The sequence below is a fragment of the Colossoma macropomum genome, unplaced genomic scaffold (assembly GCF_904425465.1).
Source record: "Colossoma macropomum unplaced genomic scaffold, Colossoma_macropomum, whole genome shotgun sequence".
Taxonomy (NCBI): domain Eukaryota; kingdom Metazoa; phylum Chordata; class Actinopteri; order Characiformes; family Serrasalmidae; genus Colossoma; species Colossoma macropomum.
Window position 1 is genome coordinate 32,956 of NW_023495359.1, and position 25,035 is coordinate 57,990.

The 25,035-nt window shown below is 40.5% G+C and overlaps 1 protein-coding gene across 1 annotated transcript; it reads left to right on the forward strand.

The window, feature by feature from the left end:
- Positions 1–17,335: 17,335 nt before the first annotated feature.
- On the forward strand, positions 17,336–22,484 carry LOC118801883. Its single transcript, XM_036562275.1, has 5 exons — positions 17,336–17,392; positions 18,561–18,637; positions 19,474–19,682; positions 20,338–20,646; positions 20,777–22,484. The coding sequence occupies exons 1-5, from the start codon at positions 17,336–17,338 to the stop codon at positions 21,031–21,033; spliced, it is 909 nt and encodes a 302-aa protein (XP_036418168.1). The 3' UTR covers positions 21,034–22,484.
- Positions 22,485–25,035: the final 2,551 nt, after the last annotated feature.

Consider the following 25,035-nt stretch of genomic DNA (forward strand, 5'->3'; position numbering starts at 1 on the left):
AGAGAAAGAGAGAACAGAACTGACCTACACACACACCCATCAGTACTGACCAGGAGAGGAGAGAGAAAGAGAGGAAGAAAGAACAGAACTGACCTACAGACACACACACACACACACACACACACCATCAGTACTGACCAGGAGAGGAGAGAGAGAAGAGAGAAAGAGAGAACAGAACTGACCTACAGACACACACACACCATCAGTACTGACCAGGAGAGGAGAGAGAGAAGAGAGAAAGAGAGAAAAGAACTGACCTACAGACACACACACACCATCAGTACTGACCAGGAGAGGAGAGAGAGAGAAGAGAGAAAGAGAGAACAGAACTGACCTACACACACACCCATCAGTACTGACCAGGAGAGGTGAGAGAAAGAGAGGAAGAAAGAACAGAACTGACCTACAGACACACACACACACACACCATCAGTACTGACCAGGAGAGGAGAGAGAGAAGAGAGGAAGAAAGAACAGAACTGACCTACAGACACACACACACACACACCATCAGTACTGACCAGGAGAGGAGAGAGAAAGAGAGAAAGAAAGAACAGAACTGACCTACAGACACACACACACACACCATCAGTACTGACCAGGAGAGGAGAGAGAGAAGAGAGAAAGAGAGAACAGAACTGACCTACAGACACACACACACCATCAGTACTGACCAGGAGAGGAGAGCGAAAAGAGAGAAAGAGAGAACAGAACTGACCTACAGACACACACACACACCATCAGTACTGACCAGGAGAGGAGAGAGAGAAGAGAGAGAGAGAAAGAGAGAACAGAATTGACCTAGTACTGAGAAGGAGAGAGAGAATGGAGAAAAGGGTGAAATCATTCAAAAATACATATAAAGTTTACTAAATAATGACTGGTTAACTACATTTAATGACCTAAACCAAACTTGTTATCTACAAGAACAGAAACTGTCTATTTCTACAGTTGCAGCCCTTTTGGTTTGTGAAAGTAAAGTGGCTTCAGCTCATCTGTTTGCTTCATAAATACACATACAAATTCTTGCAAATGCACAGATTTTTTCTTCAGTCACAAACTGATTGTACACTGGCAGAATTTCTCAAATGTTTTCAGATATAGTGATTAGTCCAAAATGAAAATCAGTATTGATCAGTACTTTATAACTCCCCTAACCTTCATAATCACCTCACACCACTCAGTCATAAGGTTTATTAAAATCATCTAAAGGAACACCTTCCCATTAATTCTTCACTGCTGTCCATCCACAGTTTGTGGATCATTCAGTGGAAACGGACCACCACAGGACCACTGTTCTCCACACTGTTAAAGATTATCAGGATTTTACAGTACTGAACATAAGTGTTTCACCGTGCTGTACTGTATTTCATTTTATTCTGAAATGAATCCATCTTAAAGGGCCCATATCATTGGAAACATGGTAAATTTTAATTTTTGAGAATTGAAAAGAGTGTGATGTGGTATGTAAGCATTGCTAAAGTTTCTAAACACACCCTGTACATACAGAAACTAAGCTGCAAAAACTAGCTGCTTTAGTGACAGCACAGAAGACAAAATCATTTACATATGTCCATCTATTCAGCCTACAGCAGTTTAGCTCCACCCACTAACACTGCAGTTATAAAAAACAGAGAACTCATATCACCCCGTTTACACGCTGCACTGACCCCCTGGATCTTTTTGGAGATGTTCAGGGGAAAAATGTCAGTAAAATGTTTCAGCTTTAGAATAGTTTTGTTTTCCAGAGGATGATTTTGAATAATACTGTTAATTTTCCTCTTAGAATCTGCTTAGACTGGCACTTCCTAATATAGGTATGAAGCCTGTTTCCTCTGTAGGAATTACTGTTTTTACCCAGCATTCATTTTTACACACTAATTGTTAAACATTAGGATACAAATCTTTTGATACCTATTAACTTTGTGAAAGCAAACAAATACATTTTCTTTTGCTTTTATGCTGCTGAATGCATATCCATATTTGTAATGAATTTTGAAGTGCATTGCAGTCCATGCTGAAATATATATGAAACACTAAAATGAATTTCGGAATATATTGCCATATTAACCAAATATATTTTAAAATGTATAGGGAAATATTACACATAGAAATGTTCCATACAAAAATAAATGTATGTAAATATATTTAGCTAATGTATGAAAATATCCAAAATCTGAGTCTGATGCTCTTCACTGTCTGATACCTTTAGAAATGAATTTGTGTTCCAGTATCTTCATTTTAAATCTGATCAGATGATCTTTAACAGGACAGAAGCGAGTGTTGTAGTATTGATACTCTGTGAAATGCAGTTATGATCTGATATCTTGTTTATGTGAAATACATTGTGTGTGAGAGTCTGACTGCAGATGGACATGGTTAATGTAAAGTACAGTGCAGATCACAGAAGAATGTTTAGTTACATCTGGAACCTTCAGTACACTCAACTCAACACTGATAATAACACATACAGATAAACGCATTTTACTACAATCAGCACTCAGTAGCAGTAATGCTAACCAAACAGCACTCAGTAGCACTAATGCTAACCAATCAGCACTCAGCAGCAGTAATGCTAACCAATCAGCACTCATCAGCAGTAATGCTAACCAATCAGCACTCAGCAGCACTAATGCTAACCAAACAGCACTCAGCAGCACTAATGCTAACCAGTCAGCACTCAGCAGCAGTAATGCTAACCAAACAACACTCAGTAGCAGTAATGCTAACCAAACAGCACTCACTAGCAGTAATGCTAACCAATCAGCACTCAGTAGCAGTAATGCTAACCAAACAACACTCAGTAGCACTAATGCTAACAGATCAGCACACAGTAGCACTAATGTTAACCAATCAACACTCAGTAGCAGTAATGCTAACCAAACAGCACTCAGTAGCAGTAATGTTAACCAAACAGCACTCAGTAGCAGTAATGCTAACCAAACAGCACTCATTAGCAGTAATGCTAACCAAACAGCACTCAGTAGCAGTAATGCTAACCAAACAGCACTCATTAGCAGTAATGATAACCAAACAGCACTCAGTAGCAGTAATGCTAACCAAACAGCACTCATTAGCAGTAATGCTAACCAAACAGCACTCAGTAGCAGTAATGCTAACCAAACAGCACTCAGTAGCAGTAATGCTAACCAATGTTATGTTTTAATGATGTTTTAATAAAATAAACATAATTAAGGTAGAGGGGCTCTCAGAGCAGCAGGACTTAATTTTAGTCTAAAGTCAGTTCAACAAGAAAGTTAAAAGTCTGAAATGTGTTTTCAGCTCTGAGTTTGAACCAGTTACAGAGATGAACCATATTAAAGACTCCATCTACATCGATTAGCACAGAAGGATTTACATACACGCTTCACTCTGAGATCACAGTATGACACACAAAAGGTTTTTTCTCTGTTGTGTTTTCATGAAGAGCTCAGAGATTCATGACTGTTCAGCTGTGAAAGAACTACACTATCATCATACACGTAAACATCAAATATATAGAGATTATAAAACTAGATCTCATCATAATAAACATCATTAAACCACAATTCAGCTACTTTATACCATCCATTTCATATTTAGACAGTGACACATCATCATTTCTGAATCAGACCAGTGCAGTAAAAGAAGAGTAATAATAACTCACAGTGACCAAAGCTGGCAGGAAGTGAAGGTCAGTGAGCAGGTCGCTCTGTCCAGATGATAAAGATGAGTTTCAGTGAGTTTCCTCAGTAAATGTGGCACTGTTGTTGAGCTATATCACAAGATGTACTGCAGGTTTAGGATCTGAATCAGAAATGAAATGGAGAAGGCTGGATCTCTGCAGGAGTGAACAGCAGTCTGACCGTTTTTTCCAGTAAACACGATGCCCAGAGAGCTTATGTAAACATGTGTAAATACATGTAAATCAAGCAGCTTTCACTTCCTCATGACAAGCACATATATTTGATCCACAGAGTGCTGTCGAGTTTTATCACAATGAACAGTGTGTGCTACCAAATTAGAGCCCAGCATGCTGTTATTCAAAATGGCCAACATAACGGGTGCTAAAACTAAATCACTCACACCCACAGATTTCTGGTGGTTGATTATTATTGAGGTTATCATTACTGAGATGATTAGACTGTGTGTGTGGAAACAGTACACCTGCAGCAGAATATAGTACAATGACGTTTCTTAACTGAAGGTACTAAAGATGTACCCTTGAGGTTCCACCCCATTTTCTGTACTGTTGTGGATAAACGTTTATTTTGAAGTGATTGTCAGGTCAGTGACGAAAACAGAGGAAGTGGGCAGGGCCATAAGGTGGTCTAAAACAGCTCAGGTGTGTCTTTATTATTGGACTGAAATCAGCCTGAAATGAATGGAAGTGAATGGAGAGCTTCTCTCATACAGTCTTCTCGTGCCCAAGCAGCTGACCTCTGGTTTCAGTGGACAGGAAAAGCTGGGGGTCAGCTGATAACAGCTTTAGAGGAGGCTCTATCCAACATATTAATAACTTTATTAATAACTTTATTTAAAACAGGGCTGTCACTATCGATAATTTTAGTAAATGAATAATCTAGTGATTTCTCCTAGATTTAATCTAGATTTTTTGATGTACACTGAAATTGTAATAGCCATTACAATTACAACACTGAAAATACATGATAAGAATGAGTCCGCTGCCAGAGGAGTACTGGCACTACTGTCCAATTAAGAGTCTGACCAAGTCATTGGTTGGCCCAAATCAGCCAATATTTGCAGCCCACAGTTTTATTGGGGTCATGACCTTTCAAAGGGTGGGTGAAACCTTAGAAGAAGAATGTTCACCTTATAGCAGACATGGAGGAAGTTGGATATAAAGAAGTGGTGAAAGAGGTTGGTTACAGAGGAAAACAACAGAGGCCAGTCTAGATAAAGTGGCTAAAAAAAGGGCGTGAAAGAGGCTGGCCCTGGCAGAGAGATGTAGAAGGCTGACCCTTGCAGACAGGTGTAGGAGGCTTGCCCTGGCAGAGAGGTGTAGGAGGCTGGCCCTTGCAGACAGGTGTAGGAGGCTTGCCCTGGCAGAGAGGTGTAGGAGGCTGGCCCTGGCAGAGAGGTGTAGGAGGCTGGCCCTGGCGGGGAGAGGTGTCGGAGGCTGGCCCTGGCAGAGAGGTGTAGGAGGCTGGCCCTGGCAGAGAGGTGTAGGAGGCTGGCCCTGGCGGGGAGAGGTGTCGGAGGCTGGCCCTGGCGGAGAGGTGTAGGAGGCTGGCCCTGGCGGGGAGAGGTGTCGGAGGCTGGCCCTGGCGGAGAGGTGTCGGAGGCTGGCCCTGGCGGGGAGGTGTAGGAGGCTGGCCCTGGCGGGGAGAGGTGTCGGAGGCTGGCCCTGGCGGGGAGAGGTGTCGGAGGCTGGCCCTGGCGGAGAGGTGTCGGAGGCTGGCCCTGGCGGGGAGAGGTGTAGGAGGCTGGCCCTGGCGGGGAGAGGTGTCGGAGGCTGGCCATGGCGGAGAGGTGTAGGAGGCTGGTGTAGCCAGTGAGTACTGTAAACACTAGTGCATGGCACATATTTTGTGAGTTACCTGTACAGGAGCTGAAACGACTAATGGACCAGTTAGGTTCGCTCACGAAGCAAACAAACATGAAAGACCAGATATATGGCAGATTATGTACTGTATTGGGAAAATATGGTGTAAACTTCTTCAATGTAGCAAAGATTCTTTTTCTTTCAGAAATACAATGAAATAAAAATAAATAAATCAATGCACAGAAACTTCCCCAAATAAGATAAACAATGTTCAATTGATTCACAGTGCAAAATCACAGGCAAGAACCTTTTTTTTCTCTCTCTTTTTTTTTTATACCTAAGTGTTACTCAGTGTTATAGATCTATACTAATCACCTTTGTTGTTTATTTCAGGTTTGGTTACTCAGTCCTCAGGTAAGTATACAATTAGTGTAAACTTTTGTTTGCTATTTTAATAACTGGTTGCTTTTGTTCTAGGTTCAGTTTACGTTTGGTTCGGCGGTTTGAGGTAAGTATTTTTTTTTTATGCTATTTTGTTATTTATTTTTAGAGTTTAGAATTTAATTTCCTATTTAAAGATAAAAACTAATACTTATTTTTGGTTTATCTTGGCTATTATTAGTTTAACTTCAGCTTTTCTTTGAAATACCCTTTAGGTTATTTAGCTCAAAATCACCTTACCTTGAAATTGTAGATTCCAATCCAACAATTGTCAATGATGTTAACAGTGATAGGAAATACAAGCAACTATCAAATAGCAAAGAATAAGTAAACAATTACTTTAAAGTGAAACAAAATTCTCTCCCTTTGCTTTAAAGGTAAATGAAGTTCATTTTTTTTTCAAAATGTATTCACTCAAGCATCAAAGTTCAAATATCAAATATCAAAAGTCAGTGAACGCGTAAATAAGAATGATCAGTGGAACAAAGTCCAGCAGGAATACTCAAACTCAAGTTTTGGTGGTGTGGTCCTTAACAGGGCTTGGCTCGCCATCTCATCCCCTTCGGTGCACCAGCAGCACTCAGTCGGACGATGTGAAGAATGCTCTCATAAATCAATCTTTCCCAAAAAAAAAAACAAAAAACTGACCTGTTTACATGAGAACAGAGTCTGTAAACTCACAGTATATTTCCAGTTTCCCATAAAAAATACACATGTGGCTATAGCTTAGCCACTAGTTTACACTCAAAAGTGTTAGCTTAGCCACTAGTTTACACTCAATACACTCAGGCTTAGCCTAGCTTAGTCACTGTTCACATGGCATTCAATAGCGTTAGCCTAGCTTAGCTTAAGCTACAACGTGGTCGCGATTGCTAAGCTAATTAGCACTACTCTTTCATTCTCATTTATTTTGGCTATTTTAGTCAAAAAATACATATATACAAATACATATTTCACACTCACCGAATCCAATCCAGTATGTTTGTATTTTATTGCAGGAGTAAATAAAGTTCTCCCTCCACGACAACTCTACGGGAATGATTGCTGGAGAGCCCAACTATTTACGGTAAGTGACTACTTTTCCTCTTCTTTGCAGGTTTTCGTCGTAATACTCTGTTTTCAGCTATAAACAGTTCTTTAATAGCAAGTTTCTCTAGTTAGAAACACCTACTCTTGTTTTTTTTTTTACTTTAAGCCTTAGTTATCAAGCTGAGAATCTTCTGCGTGTCTCTCTCTCTTTCTGCTGGCACAGAGAGAAATTTCTGGAAGGAGAAAAAGCCTGGGGGCCACGCCTACTTGGCCACTGATTGGCCAAAACTTTGCACAATGGCTTTTCCCAAAAATCTTATTGGTTAGATTTTTGTGCAGTGGCTTTCCCAGGAATACTATTGACTTTCTGTGAGTAGAAGAGTTTTATTTTTTCCTTAATTGTTATTATATTTTATTTTATGTTTTATATGTATATATACACATTCTTTATCTATTATTTACCTCTCCTTTATTTACTCCTCAGGAAACCGTAAGTTTGCCAGCCTCCAATAGTTTCAACTTACCGCTCCACTCCACTAGTGCCTGTTGGCCATGTATAATATATTATACCCAATAAACCATTCTAAACAATTTAATTCAATTTCTCAGCTTCGCTAGTGTCTCCATGTCATTCATTCGAAACCTGGGTTACACTGGCCCTGGCGGGGAGAGGTGTAGGAGGCTGGCCTTGGTGGAGAGGTGTCGGAGGCTGGCCCTGGCGGGGAGAGGTGTCGGAGGCTGGCCCTGGTGGGGAGAGGTGTCGGAGGCTGGCCCTGGCGGGGAGAGGTGTCGGAGGCTGGCCCTGGCGGAGAGGTGTAGGAGGCTGGTCCTGGCGGAGAGAGGTGTAGGAAGCTGGCCCTGGCGGGGAGAGGTGTAGGAGGCTGGCCCTGGCGGAGAGGTGTCGGAGGCTGGCCCTGGCGGAGAGGTGTCAGAGGCTGGCCCTGGCGGAGAGGTCTCAGAGGCTGGCCATGGCGGAGAGGTGTAGGAGGCTGGCAATGGCAGGGAGAGGTGTAGGAGGCTGGCCCTGGCGGGGAGAGGTGTCGGAGGCTGGTCCTGGCGGAGAGGTGTCGGAGGCTGGCCCTGGCGGAGAGGTGTAGGAGGCTGGCCCTGGCGGGGAGAGGTGTCGGAGGCTGGCCCTGGCGGACTCTTTAAACCATGTGCTAACCCTCAACATTGAGGAGCTTCTCTACGCTGAAGATCTGAAAATGATTATTCATGACTACAAAGCAGTAGAAGGTTATAAAAAGATATCAAAACACTTCCAGCTCACAATGTCCATTTTCTGAAATGTCTTTAAAAACGGGAGTTAAGGAGAAGTTAAGACAAGGACAGGAAGACTGAATAATCTCTCAGATAGAACTGCTTGTATGCTGGCCAAAAAAGGCAAAGCAAAACTCCCATATGACGCAGAGGACATGCAGGAAGGATCAGCTTACACTGGAGTGGTGGTTCACCATTCTACTGTGCTGCAAACATTATCTGCAGCATTTAGACTGAAAATTAACAGTCTCATCCTTAGTTTCCTTTGGTTTCATTCACTTCTTTCATTATAGTAATCACTGTCATCAATAGTAGTTGATCTGTGGTGACAGAAGAAATGACTAAGATGCGCTTAAATGAGTGCATTTATGTAGTTCACATACATCACACAATTTTCAAAAATTGTTTCTACTGGCCCCTCTTGGAGATGACCAGCTTAACTGAGGTAATTTGAGTTGAAGGCCCCCACTTTACCTGTTTAAATAAAATCTGTTTGGTGCTGGTTGAGAATCTAATTGACTCTTTCCATGATGGCCTAACTGGTTCGCCTTGAAAAATCACAGCACAAAGTTGGACTAAAAGTGTTATATAATAATAACTAAAAACATTTTTAGGTTATATATTATTTAATGTTAAATTTTACAAAATGTAAAATACTTTTATATGATTATTTTGTAACATATATAGTGTATTATTCCAAAAAATGGACCAATACAATGGACCATAAACAAATTTCACTTTTCCCCCATTATGTCCATATGTCCAGTTCTTGGTCTTGACTCAGACTCGATATGTCCAGGTCTTGGTCTAGACTTAGACAGTAAATCCTCTAGTGATTTAAAGTAGAGCAATAACAGTCATGAAGCTGAAGCTGAAAAGAGTTTGGCTTATACAACAGGACAATGATCCAAAGCATACCTTAAAATCCACTATGAACTACTTCAAGAAACTCAAGCTGAAGCTTAACTGAAGCCCTCACAGCCCCCAGTGAGCAGATGACAGTAACTTAGCTTCTCTGCCAATTTACCTTACAGTCATAAAAAATGTCTGTGTTCAGGAATTCACGTAGCCCTGTGTTTGGTCATCTATCGTGGAAAGATACCTCATATTGTGCTGAGATAAAAATGATTCTGGTCACTCCCAATAGCTGCCCCGTCGTTCACCTTTGTGTAGTTTATTTTTGTTTTTATAGACTAAAGTAAGTCAGACTGTGTTCTAAACCACATTAATGTGTTGTATTTATGGTGATGAGTTTGGTGCCAATCCAACACCAGTGTTTGTTAGCAATGTTAGCCTAGCATTCCCTGCTGTAACCTAGAGAAGCAGACGTCAGACATCAGACATTCCTTGGCTGATCAACTGCATCTGAGCTATAAGTGAGAAATCATGTTCATTTGATTTTTCACTGAAATATTCGTTCAACATCTGTGGAAAATTTGATTGGTTGTTATTATACTTCCACACAGAACTGTACGTACATGTTTGTTTTGTGCCACCTTTGCTTTATAAACTTTTTCTTTTTAAATATATAGATGTTTTGTATTGTTCAATGATCTTCAAAGAAAAGCACTATATTAATAAAAATATATTATTATTGTTAATGTCATTGTTCTCATCATTAAGTTGGCTTGAAAAAGCCAACTTACTGTTCTTCGTAATCTTATTATTATTATTATTCTACGCTCAAAATATAAAATGTTTCTCGTCCCACAGTTTTCGAGCTAGAACCACGAAACTTTGCAGGATCGTAGGACCCATACCCGATTAGGTTGCTTGTGCTTTTCTAAGCGAGCCGACGTACGGTTTTCCCAAAATTAACGTTCAAAGTTGATATTTTTTCCCATAGGGAATGAATGGGCGGAATGTTGGCAGCATGCCACACATGATGTCACAATGGCCCGTTAACTCACACACCCATCCAAACTAACGCACGGAACCTAATGTCTCACCCACTCCCAGCCTAATGCTCAGCAGTGTCAGCACACATAATGATTTGTTAAGGTGGAACTGCTTTTAAGGTGGAATTGCACTTAGGTAGCACTGAATTTTAAGGTGGAACTTCTTTTAAGGTAGCACCGAGTTTACACTGACACTGAAATTAAGGTGGAACTGCATTTAAGTTAGCAACGAATTAAAGGTTGAACTTCAATTAACATTGGACTAACTTCATGGAGGCACAGAATTTAATGTGGAAATTTAAGGTGGAACTCTTTAAAGTAGCACTAAAATTAAGATGGCACAGAATTTAAGGTGGAACTTCTTTCAAGGTGGCACTGCAATTAACATAGCACTAAATTTGGGGTGCCACAGAACTTAAGGTGGAACTCTCTTTAAGGTAAAACTAAAATTAAGGTGGCACAAGATTTAAGGTGGGACTGCAGTTAACATTGCATTAATTTTAAGGTGGCACAGAAATTAAGGTGGAACTTAAATTAACATAGCACTAAAATTAAGGTGGAACAGAATTTAAGGTGGAACTTCTTTTACAGCGGCACATAATTTCAGTTGGAACTCATTTTAAGGTAGCACGAAAATTGGCAAAGAATTTAAGGTGGAACTTCAAATAACATAGCACTAAATGAAACGTGGTCCAGAATTTATGGTGGAACTTCAAATAACATTTTTAAGGTGGTACAAAATTTAAAGTGGAAATTCATTCACAGTAGCAACTGGCAAAGACTTGCTATCCTCCACGGATACTGCAGCTTCTGCTTAGGAACATTTTGGCAGTATTTTAACAGCTATCAACAGCCTTCAACCATTTTAACTTTAACCATTTTAACTTCTTTTAAGGTAGCAGTGAGTTTACACTGAAACTGAAATTAAGGTGGAACTGCTTTTAAATTAGCACTGAATTTAAGGTGGAACTTCAATTCACATTGCACTAAAATTAAAGTGGCACAGAATTTAAGGTGGAACTTGGTTTAAGGTGGCAATGCAATTAACATAGCATTAAATTTAAGGTGGCACATAATTTAAGGTGGAACTCTTTAAGGTAGTGCTAAAATTAAGGTGGCACTGAATTTAAGGTGGAACTTCAATTCACATAGCACTAACTTTAAGGAGGCACAGAATTTAAGGTGGAACTTCGATTAACATAGTACTGAATTTTAGGCGGCACAGAATTTAAGGTGGAACTTCAATTAACATAGCACTAAAATTAAGATGGCACAAAATTTAAGGTGAAACTTCATTCACAGTAGAACTTAGCAAAAAATTTCCATCCACCACGGATTCTGCAGATTCTGCTTAACATTTAGCAACATTTTAACAGCTATCAACAGCCTTCAACCATTTTAACTTTGACCATTTTAACTATTTTAACTTCTTTTAAGGTAGCACTGAGTTTACACTGAAACTGAAATTAAGGTGGAACTGCTTTTAAATTAGCACTGAATTTAAGGTGGGACTTCAATTCACGTAGCACTAATTATAAGTTAGCACAGAATTTAAGGTGGAACTTCAATTAACATAGTACTAAATTTGAGGTGGCACAGAATTTAAGGTGGAACTGCAATTAACATAGCACAAAATTTAAGGTGGCACAAAATTTAAGGTGGAACTTCATTCATGGTAACAACTAGCAACGAATTACCATCCACGACAGATACTGCAGCTTCTGCTTAATAAAATTTTGGCAACATTTTAACAACTATCAACAGTCTTCAACCATTTTAACGTTTTAACGTCATTAACTGGCTTTTTCAAGCCAACTTAAAGTTCGTTCATGAACTTTCCCTTTCTAGTTATTATTATTATTCTACGCTCAAATTTTGTAAACTTTTCACGGCCCGCAGTTTTTGACGTACAACCACCAAATTTTGCACAAACGTTCCTCATATACGGGAATAGTGCGCTTGTGCTTTTTGGACCGATCCGACGTACAGTGTCCGGAAAATTAACGTTCAAAGCTGATTTTTTTCCCATTGAAAATGAATGGGCGGACTGTTGGCAGCATGCCAAACATGATGTCACAATGGCCACCTCTCTCACACACCCATCCAAACTGACGCACGGAGCCCAGTGTCTCACCCACTCCCAGCCTAATGCTCAGTAGTGTCAGCACACATAATGATTTGTTAAGGTATAACTGCTTTTAAGGTAGCACTGTGTTTACACTGAAACTTAAATTAAGGTGGAACTGCTTTTAAATTAGCACTGAATTTAAGGTGGAACTTCAATTCACATAGCACTAACTTTAAGGAGGCACAGAATTTAAGGTGGAACTTCGATTAACATAGTACTAAATTTTAGGCGGCACAGAATTTAAGGTGGAACTGCAATTAACATAGCACTAAAATTAAGGTGGCACAAAATTTAAGGTGAAACTTCATTCACAGTAGAACTTAGCAAAAAATTTCCATCCACCACGGATTCGGCAGATTCTGCTTAACATTTAGCAACATTTTAACAGCTATCAACAGCCTTCAACCATTTTAACTTTGACCATTTTAACTATTTTAACTTCTTTTAAGGTAGCAGTGAGTTTACACTGAAACTGAAATTAAGGTGGAACTGCTTTTAAATTAGCACTGAATTTAAGATGGAACTTCAATTAACATAGCACTAAAATTAAGGTGGCACACAATTTAAGGTGGAACTTGGTTTAACGTGGCACTGCAATTAACATAGCATTAAATTTAAATTTAAGGTGGCACATAATTTAAGGTAGTACTAAATTTAAGGTGGCACAGAATTTAAGGTGGAACTTCTTTTAAGGCGACACAGAATTTAAGGTGGAACTCTCTTTAAGGCAGCACTAAAATTAAGGTGGCACAAAATTTAAGGTGGAACTTCATTCACAGTAGCAACTAGCAAAGAATTAAAATCCACCACGGATACTGCAGCTTCTGCTTAGGAACATTTTGGCAGAATTTCAACAGCTATCAACAGTCGTCAACCATTTTAACTTTGACCATTTTAACCATTTTAACTTCTTTTAAGGTAGCACTGAGTTTACACTGAAACTAAAATTAAGGTGGAACTGCTTTTAAATTAGCACTGAATTTAAGGTGGAACTTCAATTATCATAGTACTAAATTTGAGGTGGCACAAAATTTAAGATGGAACTTCACGGAACGGTAGCAACTAGCAACGAATTACCATCCACGACAGATACTGCAGCTTTTGCTTAGCAAAATTTTGGCAACATTTTAACAACTATCAACAGTCTTCAACCATTTTAACGTTTTAACGTCATTAACTGGCTTTTTCAAGCCAACTTAAAGTTCGTTCACGAACTTTCCCTTTCTAGTTATTATTAATAGTGTTGTACGCAATACAAATTACTGTCAAACTATACTTTTAAAAAGACTTTCACTCTCCAGACCATCAGGGCAAACTCAGTCTGTATCAGCCCATTCAACAACTGCATTTATTAAAATAAATACAAACACACAGAACTTGTTCTGATTGGTCTACATTAATGTTGTATTGTTATACATTGTTGAACACCTAACAGTACAGATACAGAAAGTTCTATACTTTTTTATGACCGCTATGACCCAGTCTAGGGTCAGGCTGTATCAGAAAATGAGAGTGGACTCTCTACTTGGACCAGTCACAAGATCAAACATCAGCATCATTTTCACAAGAAACCAGCTCCTGTGACCTCAAATAAGGAGGGTTAACCATATACATTTTTTAAATTACTGTTTATTTAATCGTAAAATAACATGAATACATTCAAACTTATATAAATTTATAATTACAGTACATTGGATCAAGGTTGAAACTGAGAAATGTTATAAGGTAGATTTTATATAGTATCTACATCCTGTGCCCAGTGGTTAAGTGTGGTTAAGGGTTTCTTTCTCATCCAGAACAGGAAATAGGTAAGAGGAAATGGTGTGAACATCACAGTTCTTCAGTGCACCGGTATTTCTGAGAAAACATGTGATTTACAGAAAGAAAAATAATAACCACATCAACGCTTTGATCTGCTCTTTTTAAACAATGTACTGTAACCTAAACATCCTTCATATAGAATTAGCAAGCTAGCAAAGTTTATTTATATAGCAGTTTTTACAACAGGTGTTGTCACAAGGCAGCTTTACAAGGAAATCAGCAATTAAGCAGTTAAACTAGTTTATTCAGCTCAAAACGACTGACTGAACGAATCGTTCATTCAGAGTATTTATTTAGGGTCCAGTAAATTGAATTCACTTACTCGTTACCAAATGGAGGCTTTTTTTAGGTAGAACTGATAAACCATGTTTACACTGTGTTATCATTACAGTGTTTTGTAAACATTTTAAGAGCAGCACTTTAAAAAGTGATATACAGTATATTCTCAGTGGTGTCTTATCATTTACAGCCATAATGTATATGTTGATTCTGTCCAAACATCAACAGAGACTTATTTGTTAGAAAGTGTACAGTATTGTCATATTTGGGTCTTGTGAGTGCTGGTCAGCACTGCCCCTTCTGGGAAACTGGGAAATTTTGGGGCTGTCAGTAGCTCCTTAAAGCTTCCTAAAGGCAGCAGACACAGAGCTAGAGCTGTAACCACTTCCTCTTCACTGACTATACCGGCATTATAAAAGGCATCTTTCCAGACCTCAGTTCACCTCTTAGATCAGAGCAGATTCCTCAGACCTCACTCAGGATAGCGACGTCTCAGTGTTCCCTCTGTCCAGCACCACAAACTGTGAGTATACAACGCAAAATTTTATCTAATACAAAACAGACACGGCTAAAAATTCATTCATATCTATTAGGAATAAGTACCAGCTGGTGGAGATGGCCAGGTTAGCGGCCAGGTTAGCGTAAATATTTTTCTAAATAGTTTTTAATAAAACAAATAAGTTAATAATAAATATGACAGACTGCAGCTGCTTGTAAAATTGTGATTTTATTCAACTAAAACATCATTATATCAGGTTTTATGAGACTGGGTAGTTAGTTTTGTCTTGTAACTAGACAAGCAAAATAAAGTCACAGTTAGAAAACAGAATGATTACACATCTGGTACTTAACGAAGCTAAAAAAGGGAGAAAAAAAACAAATCTGTACTTTAACAAAGCTAAACAAGGGAGAAAATATAAAATCTGTACTTTAACAAAGCTAAACAAGGGAGAAAATATAAAATCTGTACTTTAACGAAGCTAAACAAGGGAGAAAATATAAAATCTGTACTTTAACGAAGCTATGGAGCCCCTGAAGGGACATGGTGTGTTTTTTTTTTAGGTAAAAGGAACATGGTGTATTTTTTTCTTAAGGTAAATATCTAGTGAGCACCAGTTACTATCAGGTGAGCACCAGATACTATGTGGTGAGCACCCGATACTATGTGGTGAGCACCAGATACTATGTGGTGAGCACCAGATACTATCAGGTGAGCACCAGATACTATGTGGTGAGCACCAGATACTATGTGGTGAGCACCAGATACTATGTGGTGAGCACCAGATACAATCAGGTGAGCACCAGATACTACGGTGAGAAAGAAAAAAGTGTGCATGTGTGCATCTGCATATCCATAAACTGTGTCAGTGTTCATTGGGCTCCATAGTATCATGACTTCACAGACCACTACTCTGTACACCGGCTGAGCTTGTTATCCTTTGTCATTCCGTCATGGAAGAAGACATTTATGACTTTTTAGAGTCACCACAGGTGGCACAAGAACAAATAAACCTACTTAAAGATGATAACGTAAGCTTATTTGTTCAGACAGCTATAAAAACCTTAATAATTTACCAATTTGTCCCTTTCAAAGCGATATAGCTAAATGTAGGCTGCCTTTGCTATATTCAGTTAGCTAGCTAACCTAGCTAGCTATAAGGTTTGAATTGTTCTCTTCGCAATGCATGTTTTGGCATTAAAACTATACACACCCGCGACAAAAATGAGCGACTGGGCAAAATGTCTTCAAGTTTAAGTGACAAAGAGAACTTTTGCTCCTCGCAAAACGGATAAACGATTCCATTGGCTGGGTTACCTTCCATTTTGGAAAAGTGAAAGGAGCACCTCATTCAGCAGCTGGGACTTTTTACATAATTTATAGCTAACTGTATATAGCAAAGGCAGCCTACATTTAGCTCTATCTCTTTTAAAGGTACAAATAGGTAAATTGTTAAGGTTTGTATAGCTGTCTGAACAAATAAGCTTAGGTTATCATCTTTAAGTAGCTTTATTTGTTCTTGTGCCACCTGTTGCCAGTGAACACTGACACTGTTTATGTATATATGTATTTTTTTTTCTTACCACATAGTATCTGGTGCTCACTTGATAGTATTGGGTGCTCACCTGATAGTATGGAGTGCTCACCACATAGTATCAAGTGCTCACTAGATGGTATTGGGTGCTCACCACGTAGTATCTGGAGCTCACCTGATAGTATCTGGAGCTCACCTGATAGTATCTGGTGCTCACGTGATAGTATCCAGTGCGCACCAGATTTTTACCTAACAACACCACGTCCCTTTCACCCAAAAAAAAATACACCATGTCCTCTCAGGGGCTCCGTACGAAGCTAAACAAGGGAGAAAAATAAAATCTGCCATTTAACGAAGATAAACAAAGGAGAAAAGGTCAAATTTAGCTTTCGACTAGATTTTACTTTCACTTTTGTGGATCTCAAATGGCTCCACACTGCCTACGTAGTGCACCACGTACTTTTGAATAGAACGTCTCAAACAGCGCATAATCTGTCTAACAAAGAGCTGTTTACCTTGTGCCCAGTGATAATCTGCTCACAGTGCACTGTTAGAGTGAAGAAGCCGAATTACTATGCTAACATAGTGCACTTTACAGGGTTTAGCGAGCTATTTGAGACACGGCCGAGCAGTCGACGACGCTGAAGCAGATAGAGAGTAAAATGTAAACGACGCTGATGGCTGATCTACCCGAGTTCAGCTCTCAGCTTTTTCCTCCATGAACTAAAAAGCTCCCGGGGAGGCGCTGAGGGAGATCAGAGGAGATTAAGGTCCGGCCAGTCTCTGATCTTTCACTCCGGTCTTCTTCAGCTCTTCAGATCTGGTCCACTGTAGACTGTAGTCAGTCCTGTGAGCGACTCATTAGCGGTCAGTACGGACTAAACGGTTAAGACTCCTTTCGCCTTTCCGCGAGGTCTAGTCCACAGTCTAGTGTGAGCGCTGTGCTTCTGGTCGAGAGGACATGTCCCGTAACACGCATGCGCGGAAAGGGCGCGACCGTCAGCTCAGTTCGCCTGTGGTATGTATTAGTTTTGGGCTGTTGTTGTAGGTGCTGTGTGTCCGTGTGACCTCTTGCCCCTAAATAAATTTAATGCAACATAATTATTCAAAAACGCATCACACTTAAAATGTAATACCACCATCATTGGTATCACATTAATATAAGTTTGTTGTTAATAATGTGAATTGGTGGTTTTGCAGGTACAGTGTTTGCTCTGATTCCAGCAGCTGACTATAATAATACGACACCTTCCATATTGAGGCTTAAACAAATGCAAAAGTTTTAATATTCAAAATAAATAGTTATAATTTATTAAAACTCCACTGAGTTCTAATATATAGAATATTTTCAAGTACGTCTGCTTTATGTTAAGTTAGATTTGACCAAGCTCACTTCATTTCATTAAAATATAGATGATTTAGTGTTCACACACACAACAGCCGAGGAACTGGTACTTTCAGAGTTTCTAAAATTAGCAGCTCCAAGCATAAGTGAATGGAACTAGGAGGTGGAGAAGGATGGAAGGAGGAGGTGAAGGTGAAGTGTCTCCAGCTGTGTTCACTGAAACAACTGTCAACTTTCACCTTTTTAAACAGTAAAAAATACAAGTAAACTAGCAGTAACCTAGTAAACTCTTACAAAAAATCGAGTGACGTTTGCTGTTTCACATTTTAAAAGGACGTAAACTGCATTTATGTGTGTTTATCCTTCACTACATCCATAGCTGTTACTCCAACACCAGCCACTCATCACAGTTCTCAGATTTCAGTCTTAATCCAACCTGTCCTGGGTGTTAGCCTGCTACCAAAGCTAGCGCTGGCACCTCCACAGTTACCACTGGACTGTCTTTGTTATCACTGTTTACATCTGACATGTTGTGGTCAGATTATTAGGACGCTTTATCAGTTTTCCAGTTATGTCAGAAATTTTAGTCACTTTAAAATTTTCAGTCTGCTCTAAAAATGGACATGACTTGGTTTCATTTGTTATGTTTGGACTTTGGAACAAAATTGAAATAACAATTCAGTTTCTGAATTGAAAATAGATGACTAAAGAATCAAACATGGACCGTTCATGCCTAGAACATTCAGCTTTCAACATTCAATAGGACATTTTCTGTGTTTGAATGTGCATTTTTATCACCAAATATGATAAATATTTGAAATTTGCTGTTTGTTTTTAACAGTCAGACCATGAATTCCTGCAGGACTGGTCACTACATGCTGCCCTTATTGCTGATCACATCATGTCTGATCACTACCTGTAAGTGTGGAGGTGTTCTGTTTGGTCTCCTTTATGAAATTAAGATCTTAAAGAATTTACCTTCATTTTGTTTTGTGGGGTTGATTTTCTTTAAGAAATGGCATCAGAAGTAAAATAATTATTGTACCTTACCTTATACACAATGAGTTGTGCTTTTATTAACAGCTGTATTGGCCACACCTTCGCCATACACAGATGGGCTTTGGGCTAACAGCTAGCTCAAGCATTAGTTCAATCCAATATCCTCCCCGGGTGGGGAGAGAGTCTTTGGTTATGCCCGTGACCCCAACAGACCGAGTTCTTGCTGCTGTACAAACATAAACACAGTTCGGCCGCTGGTCTGCCTTCAGAATAAGAGTCCTTGTCAGAATAAAACCAGCAAATAACTGCTAATAACCCAGAATAACCATGTAAACATCTTCTGAACACACATACTATATTGAAAGAGATTGTAGGCTACAAAAAAGCAAATGTTGGGGTCAAACAGTTTGAGTTGAGGTGCTGCCTTCACAACACAGGCCAAAACATTGTGACCATTTTAATGAGGAAAGTAAAAAAAAGACTTTTTATAAGAGAGTTGTGCCTTTTCATCACTCTGTGAGGCTGTGTTGTAATGACTTTTATGACTAGAATGTGATCAGCTGAGTACAAACACTTCATTCAACTGACTTGAGGATTTTCAAGAACGTAAGAAAGAGTTTAACATCAGCTATAACACAATTCTCCTTTGTTTTATTCTGTCTGTCTGAATCAGCTCTTCCTTTAGTGAAAGTGAAGGTCAATCTCCATGACTCTGCTACTCTGCCCTGCTCTGAGAGATGCTCTGGTTTGGTCAGATGGACTGTGTTCAGTAATCCCACTGATGTTCTGGCTGAGTGTGATCAGACTTCATGTGGATCAAAGGAGGGATATCAGATGATTCATGATCAGCACCTGAAGGGGAATCTCTCTCTCACCATCACCGACGCTGATTTCACTAAGAGAGCCCTGTACATGTGTGACTGTGATGATAAAGGTCTCTGTAAGGTGCAGCTTCTGATTCTGCGTAAGTGTTTATCTGTTTTCTTTACTCTGTAGTGCTTATAGAACCCCAGTGATTTAGATGCAGTGCTTCAGATTTGTATAGAGCTGATCAAAAGGCCAGTTGCACAAAATTATTTGGCACTGATACGGAAGGTAACCGACCACAGACCATTGTTTTGTGTGATGTTTAAAAAATAACAATAATGGTTTCGTTTTTGCAGCACAATTCTCAAACCCAAGGATGAGTTACAATTACAACAAACTACAAACAGCATCAAACAAAACATACACATCCACAATTTCCCAGTCAAACTCCGCTGCAGTGCTGCACAGCCTAACAGTGTTTGACCCAGTCAAACTCCGCTGCAGTGCTGCACAGCCTAACAGTGTTTGACCCAGTCAAACTCCACTGCAGTGCTGCACAGCCTAACAGTGTGTGACCCAGTCTAACTCCACTGCAGTGGTGTGGTTACTCACATGGTTCCTGGCTGATGACAGAAAAAATTCAAAATAAACCACAAACCTACCACAAACTGTTCTATAAAAACAGAAACAAATGAAATTTATGACCGCAAAGTGTGCACTACATCCTACCACACATTACCACACACACACAAATGGTGGTAGACAGAAAGAATGCCTGAGACTGAGACTAATGAAGTTCACTTTTTCTTCAGCATTGCGTACTTCAGCACAGATAAAGCCCGGTGAACCTCTGATCATGCATTTGGAGATACCAGAAGAAGTGGAGGTGATTTATAACAGCACAGGGGCAGCTGGACCATCCAGTGGTCAGATCTGTACAGTGGATGGACGGTCACTACAGTGTAAACCTGAATACACACGGAGAGTATCTGCTGTTCTTGAGCTGAGAGGAGTGACTCCACCTGACAGTGGAGTTTATACTGTAATGGACAAAAAGAATGAAGAGGCCATTCACATCTACACAGTGACCGTGGGGTCAGCAGGTGGAAGTGAATTAAAGGGTATGTTGTTAAACCATAGTTCTCTGTTTATCCAATCAGAGTTCATTGAGCAGGAATCTGCTGCTGAGCTTTAATGGTGGTGTTTAGTTAAATTCACTGTATTACAAATCTGTGTCTGTCTGTTTTGCAGCTGACCATCCAGATGTGGACACAGATAAAGGAGCTGCTGTTCCAGTGTGGGTTTTTGCACTGGTGGTCACTGCACTTGCAGCTGTGATTGTGGTGTTAGTAGTGGTGACTGTGTGGCTGAGGAGAGAAAACCAGCAGCTCCAGATGAAGAATAGAAGCAATCATCTTGAAATGAGTGGAAACAGGAACTACAATCCAGAAGAAGTAAGACTGTCCCCCTCCAGTAATGACCCCGAAACTGTGAGAGATCATCACTAATCAGTATCTCTCTTTTTTGCCTTTTTCTGGTTCAATCCACTTTTCTCTCCTCCATCCTCTTTTAATGGATTTTGAAAAGGTGCAAACAAAACATGGATGGAAAAGACCGAAAATCCATGAAGTGCCTCATGACACGAAAATATCGCAGAACTTTTTATTTGTGGATGAAGTGGAAGAGTAGGTTTGTTGATAAAAGAGAAACATGAAAAACAGTCAAGGAAACAGATCTTTTAGAAGAAGTGATGATGTAGTGGGAACAAAAGTCACGTGTGGCACTGCGTCCTCTAGGACTGCCCACTCCGCTCCGTCCAGCATCTCTGAACTGTTGGAGCTTCAGCTGACAGAGGACTGTAAAACTGCTCTACTGAGACACTATAAAGGCTCACATGCTGAGAGAGACTCGTCTTGTATGGTGCAAATGTGTGACATCATCTTCAGGACTTTGTGCAAAGTCTGCACATTTTCTTTTACTGATTTTTTGGGTCTTAAAATTTGTGGAACAAGTGGAAACGAATGGAACGCTTGTGTGTGAGAGCGGCTGTTTGTGTGTAGCCATATGGACAGTCCAGCACTGCCTGCTCTTCATCTACAGAGCTTTAATGTAAGCGGCCCAAACTGAGCTTTACTTTAGTCTCTGTCTAACTCTAAACATCTAAAACTAACTCTAAAGGCTGCTACTGAGTTCTAGTCCAGAACACCCAGTGTTTTTATATGTCTATAGGACATTATTAGACAAGCTCTGAAACCAAAGGGACCTGCACACCTACTTGCCACCAAAGTGTCAGACAGTGATGCCATAAAAATACCAAAAAGTCATTTACTGCCAAGATCATTTACTGATATTCCACAAACTGGTGCTGAAGAGCTCCATTCAGCAGAAGCAGCTCCAATGTTTCTTTATTGAGACTTTACTGAGAATGTGATAGCAGAGTTATTTCACTGTCCTTTTCAGTGGACAAACCACATGAGATTGAAATTACTGTGTGTTTTAAAAGCAGCTCTGTGATCAGAAACTGACCATTGATGAAGGTCTAGAGAATGAAACTGTACATCTACAGATGTTCTTCAGTCTCTAACTGTACACCAGCACGGTGAAGTGAATGGGTTTCCGATTTATTTATTTATGTTCTTCAGACTGATCTTTAGTCTGTGAGCATGAGTGACTGAAGACCTTAGCTGAGGAGCTGATAGAGTCACTAAAGGAATGAATGTTGTTTTTAAACCTTCAGTACTGCTGTAAATACTGTCTTTAACTGGATGATCAACTAAGAGCACTTGAACTTACCTGGAAGTGTGTGCAACATCACTTGAAGAGGAACCCAGAGATTCCTTCCTGCTCATAGCTTCACAATCGTGTTCGATGTACCACGGTGATGGCAGTTGTTTTCAGGTTATGCTGTTCTTAATTCTATTGAAGCCTCATGTTAATACATCTGTGATTGTCTGTGTGTGGTCAGTTTTTTATTGTTTTTTTTTTATTTTTTATTACCATTATTTATAGTCACTCAGAAGCAATCGTCCATGACAAGTTCACTTTTTCAAAACTCATCACACCCTTCTAAAGCAGGTTAGCACATCTTTTACACTCAAACTGCTCTACAGCTGCAAAAACACTGCTGAGTCATCTCGGGACCTCTCAGGTCTGAGCCCAATCTCTGAAAAACGCTAGCCTGCTGAGGTGTGAGCCAGATCCCCAAACAACGCGAACCTCCGGAGGTCTGAGCCCGATCTCCGAACAGCACAAGCCTCCGGGAGTCAGTCTTGATCCCCAAACAGCTCGAACCTCAGGGAGTTTGAGCCTGATCCCTGGACAGCGCAGAATAAATACTCCGGCCAGCCAGCAGTGCTGACACTTCTTGTGTGGATGAGCTGCGGTTCGTCTTGAGTGCCTGCAGAACAGGAGCTCTTCAAGATCTCTGGTCTTCACCTCCAGCAGCGCGGGTTTCCGGGGTCTGAGCCCGATCTCTGAACAACGCTAGCCTCAGGAACTCTTCAGGATCTCTCAGGTCTGAGCCCGACCTCTGAAAAATGCTCGCCTCCCGAGATCTGAGCCCGATCTCCGAACAATGCGAGGCTCCGGAGGTCTAAGCCCGATCTCTGAACAACGCGAACCTCGAGAGGTCTGAGCCCAATCCCCGAACAACGTGAGGCTCTGGAGGTCGGAGCCTGATCCCCGAACAGCACGAGCCTCCGGGAGTTTGAGCCCGATCCCCGAACAGCGCGACCCTCATGCAGCATAAATACTCCGGGCAGCCAGCAGTGCAGATAGTCAGGCTCGATCCCCGAACAGCGCAGTCCTAGAAATTTGGCTCCGCCTCCGAGCTCTCCGCAGTTTGGTCTGTGGCTCAAGCAACGCGGTTCTCCGCAGTTTGGTCCGCGGCTCTCCGCAGGCCTTTCCGGACATAAATGGTCATCATTTCTTTCTGTCCGTGTTGATGAATGTGTTGGGAAGCTGGTTGAGAAACTGGATCTCTCTGTGAATCGTGGGTTTCAGTAATAATATAATATAAATATGAGGGGCCCAATAAATACTTTAGGGGGGGCTGGTCATCATGAACCCTCCTAAACTGGAGGAATCCAGCATTACAGCTCTTTAACTGGACCACAGTTTCCAGAATGCACTGGTGCTGCTGTTCCTGCAGGGTTTTATTCTGTCTTTGTGAAAGTGCTGAGTGTGAAGTGTTTTTAAAGGTATGAGAGCTTTTTATGGCTTTTATTTATCTGCTATTTATTACTGTTATACTCCTCTGTATGAAATAAAGTGTGTAATTATCCCATGATTCCCTGGTGTTTCTTCAGTGAACAGCTTTAGCTGAAATGGTCAGGACAGTGAAGTGTGACTGATAACTCACAGTGCTGCTTCCTGACGTTTGTCTGGTGCTAAAATGTTCTATTACGATGCTGGACCACCAGAGAGAACCGAGCTAGAGTGTCACCCCCCAATAACAACCAGGAACAAGCCGGAGAGATCATTTACAGTCTCTCTCTCTCTCTCGCTCTCTCTCTCTCTCGGGTTACCAGTCATATTGACCTGTTTGTGCTTAGAGTAACTGGTTTCATTGGCAGGGTTTTCCAAAGAATTACTGACTTACAATAAAAAACACTTTTTATGTCTGAACCTAAAGATCAATGATGATTCCTGCTGCTACGATGCTATTTGACATGTTACAACTAATGGTCTGTGATCTCACTCGCTCATCAAGCTCATAGATATAAACAGATACACTGCATTTACACGTCTCTCTGCTGGCAGTATGTTTGCAGATGGGCGCAATAGGTCACACACTTCATACACACATCCTTCCAATCCTTCTTTACATTATTCTAGTACAGTAAAACTCGACAGACACTGGATGCTCTGGCATCGTCCGGCCGCACGGTCTCGTCCACTTCCACATCACGCCTGATGACCCCTCTGCTGACTCCATCGTACAGAGTAAGCTCTACTCTGTATGGCTCTGTGCCTGTATGCTCCGTCTAATGTGAACTAAAGAACTAAAGAACTCAGACCGTGACCCTCTCTCATAGATGCGTCCGCTATGTGGGCTGGACTGAGCTGTGATCAGCCTGTGGTACTCACCATCCCAGCAGTTTGACTCCATAACAGTATCGTTATTTGGCTGTGGTGTTGTTGGATACAGTATTTCTGGTTGATCACACTGCATATGTTGGTTCTGCAGTTCGTCTAAAGTGTTCTGTAACAGTGTGTGAGGATTCATACTTTAGGACATGCGCAGTTTGGTTAAAGACTGAGACTGAATGAGAGAAGAATGAAAGAATTCTGGAAGGATCATCACTGAGCATATTTAAATCATGGGAAAACCTGTTGGTGGTTGGGTCCAAACAGAACTTGTACTGAAAAAACTTACTAGCAGTTGTGAAAACTGTAGAACACATATTATGTTATGTATTATGCTTATTTTGCATTCTGTTACTGTACGCTGTCACCTGACTCGGTGTGTTTAAGAACCCAGCTGCCCCAATGTCAAAGCGTTGATATCT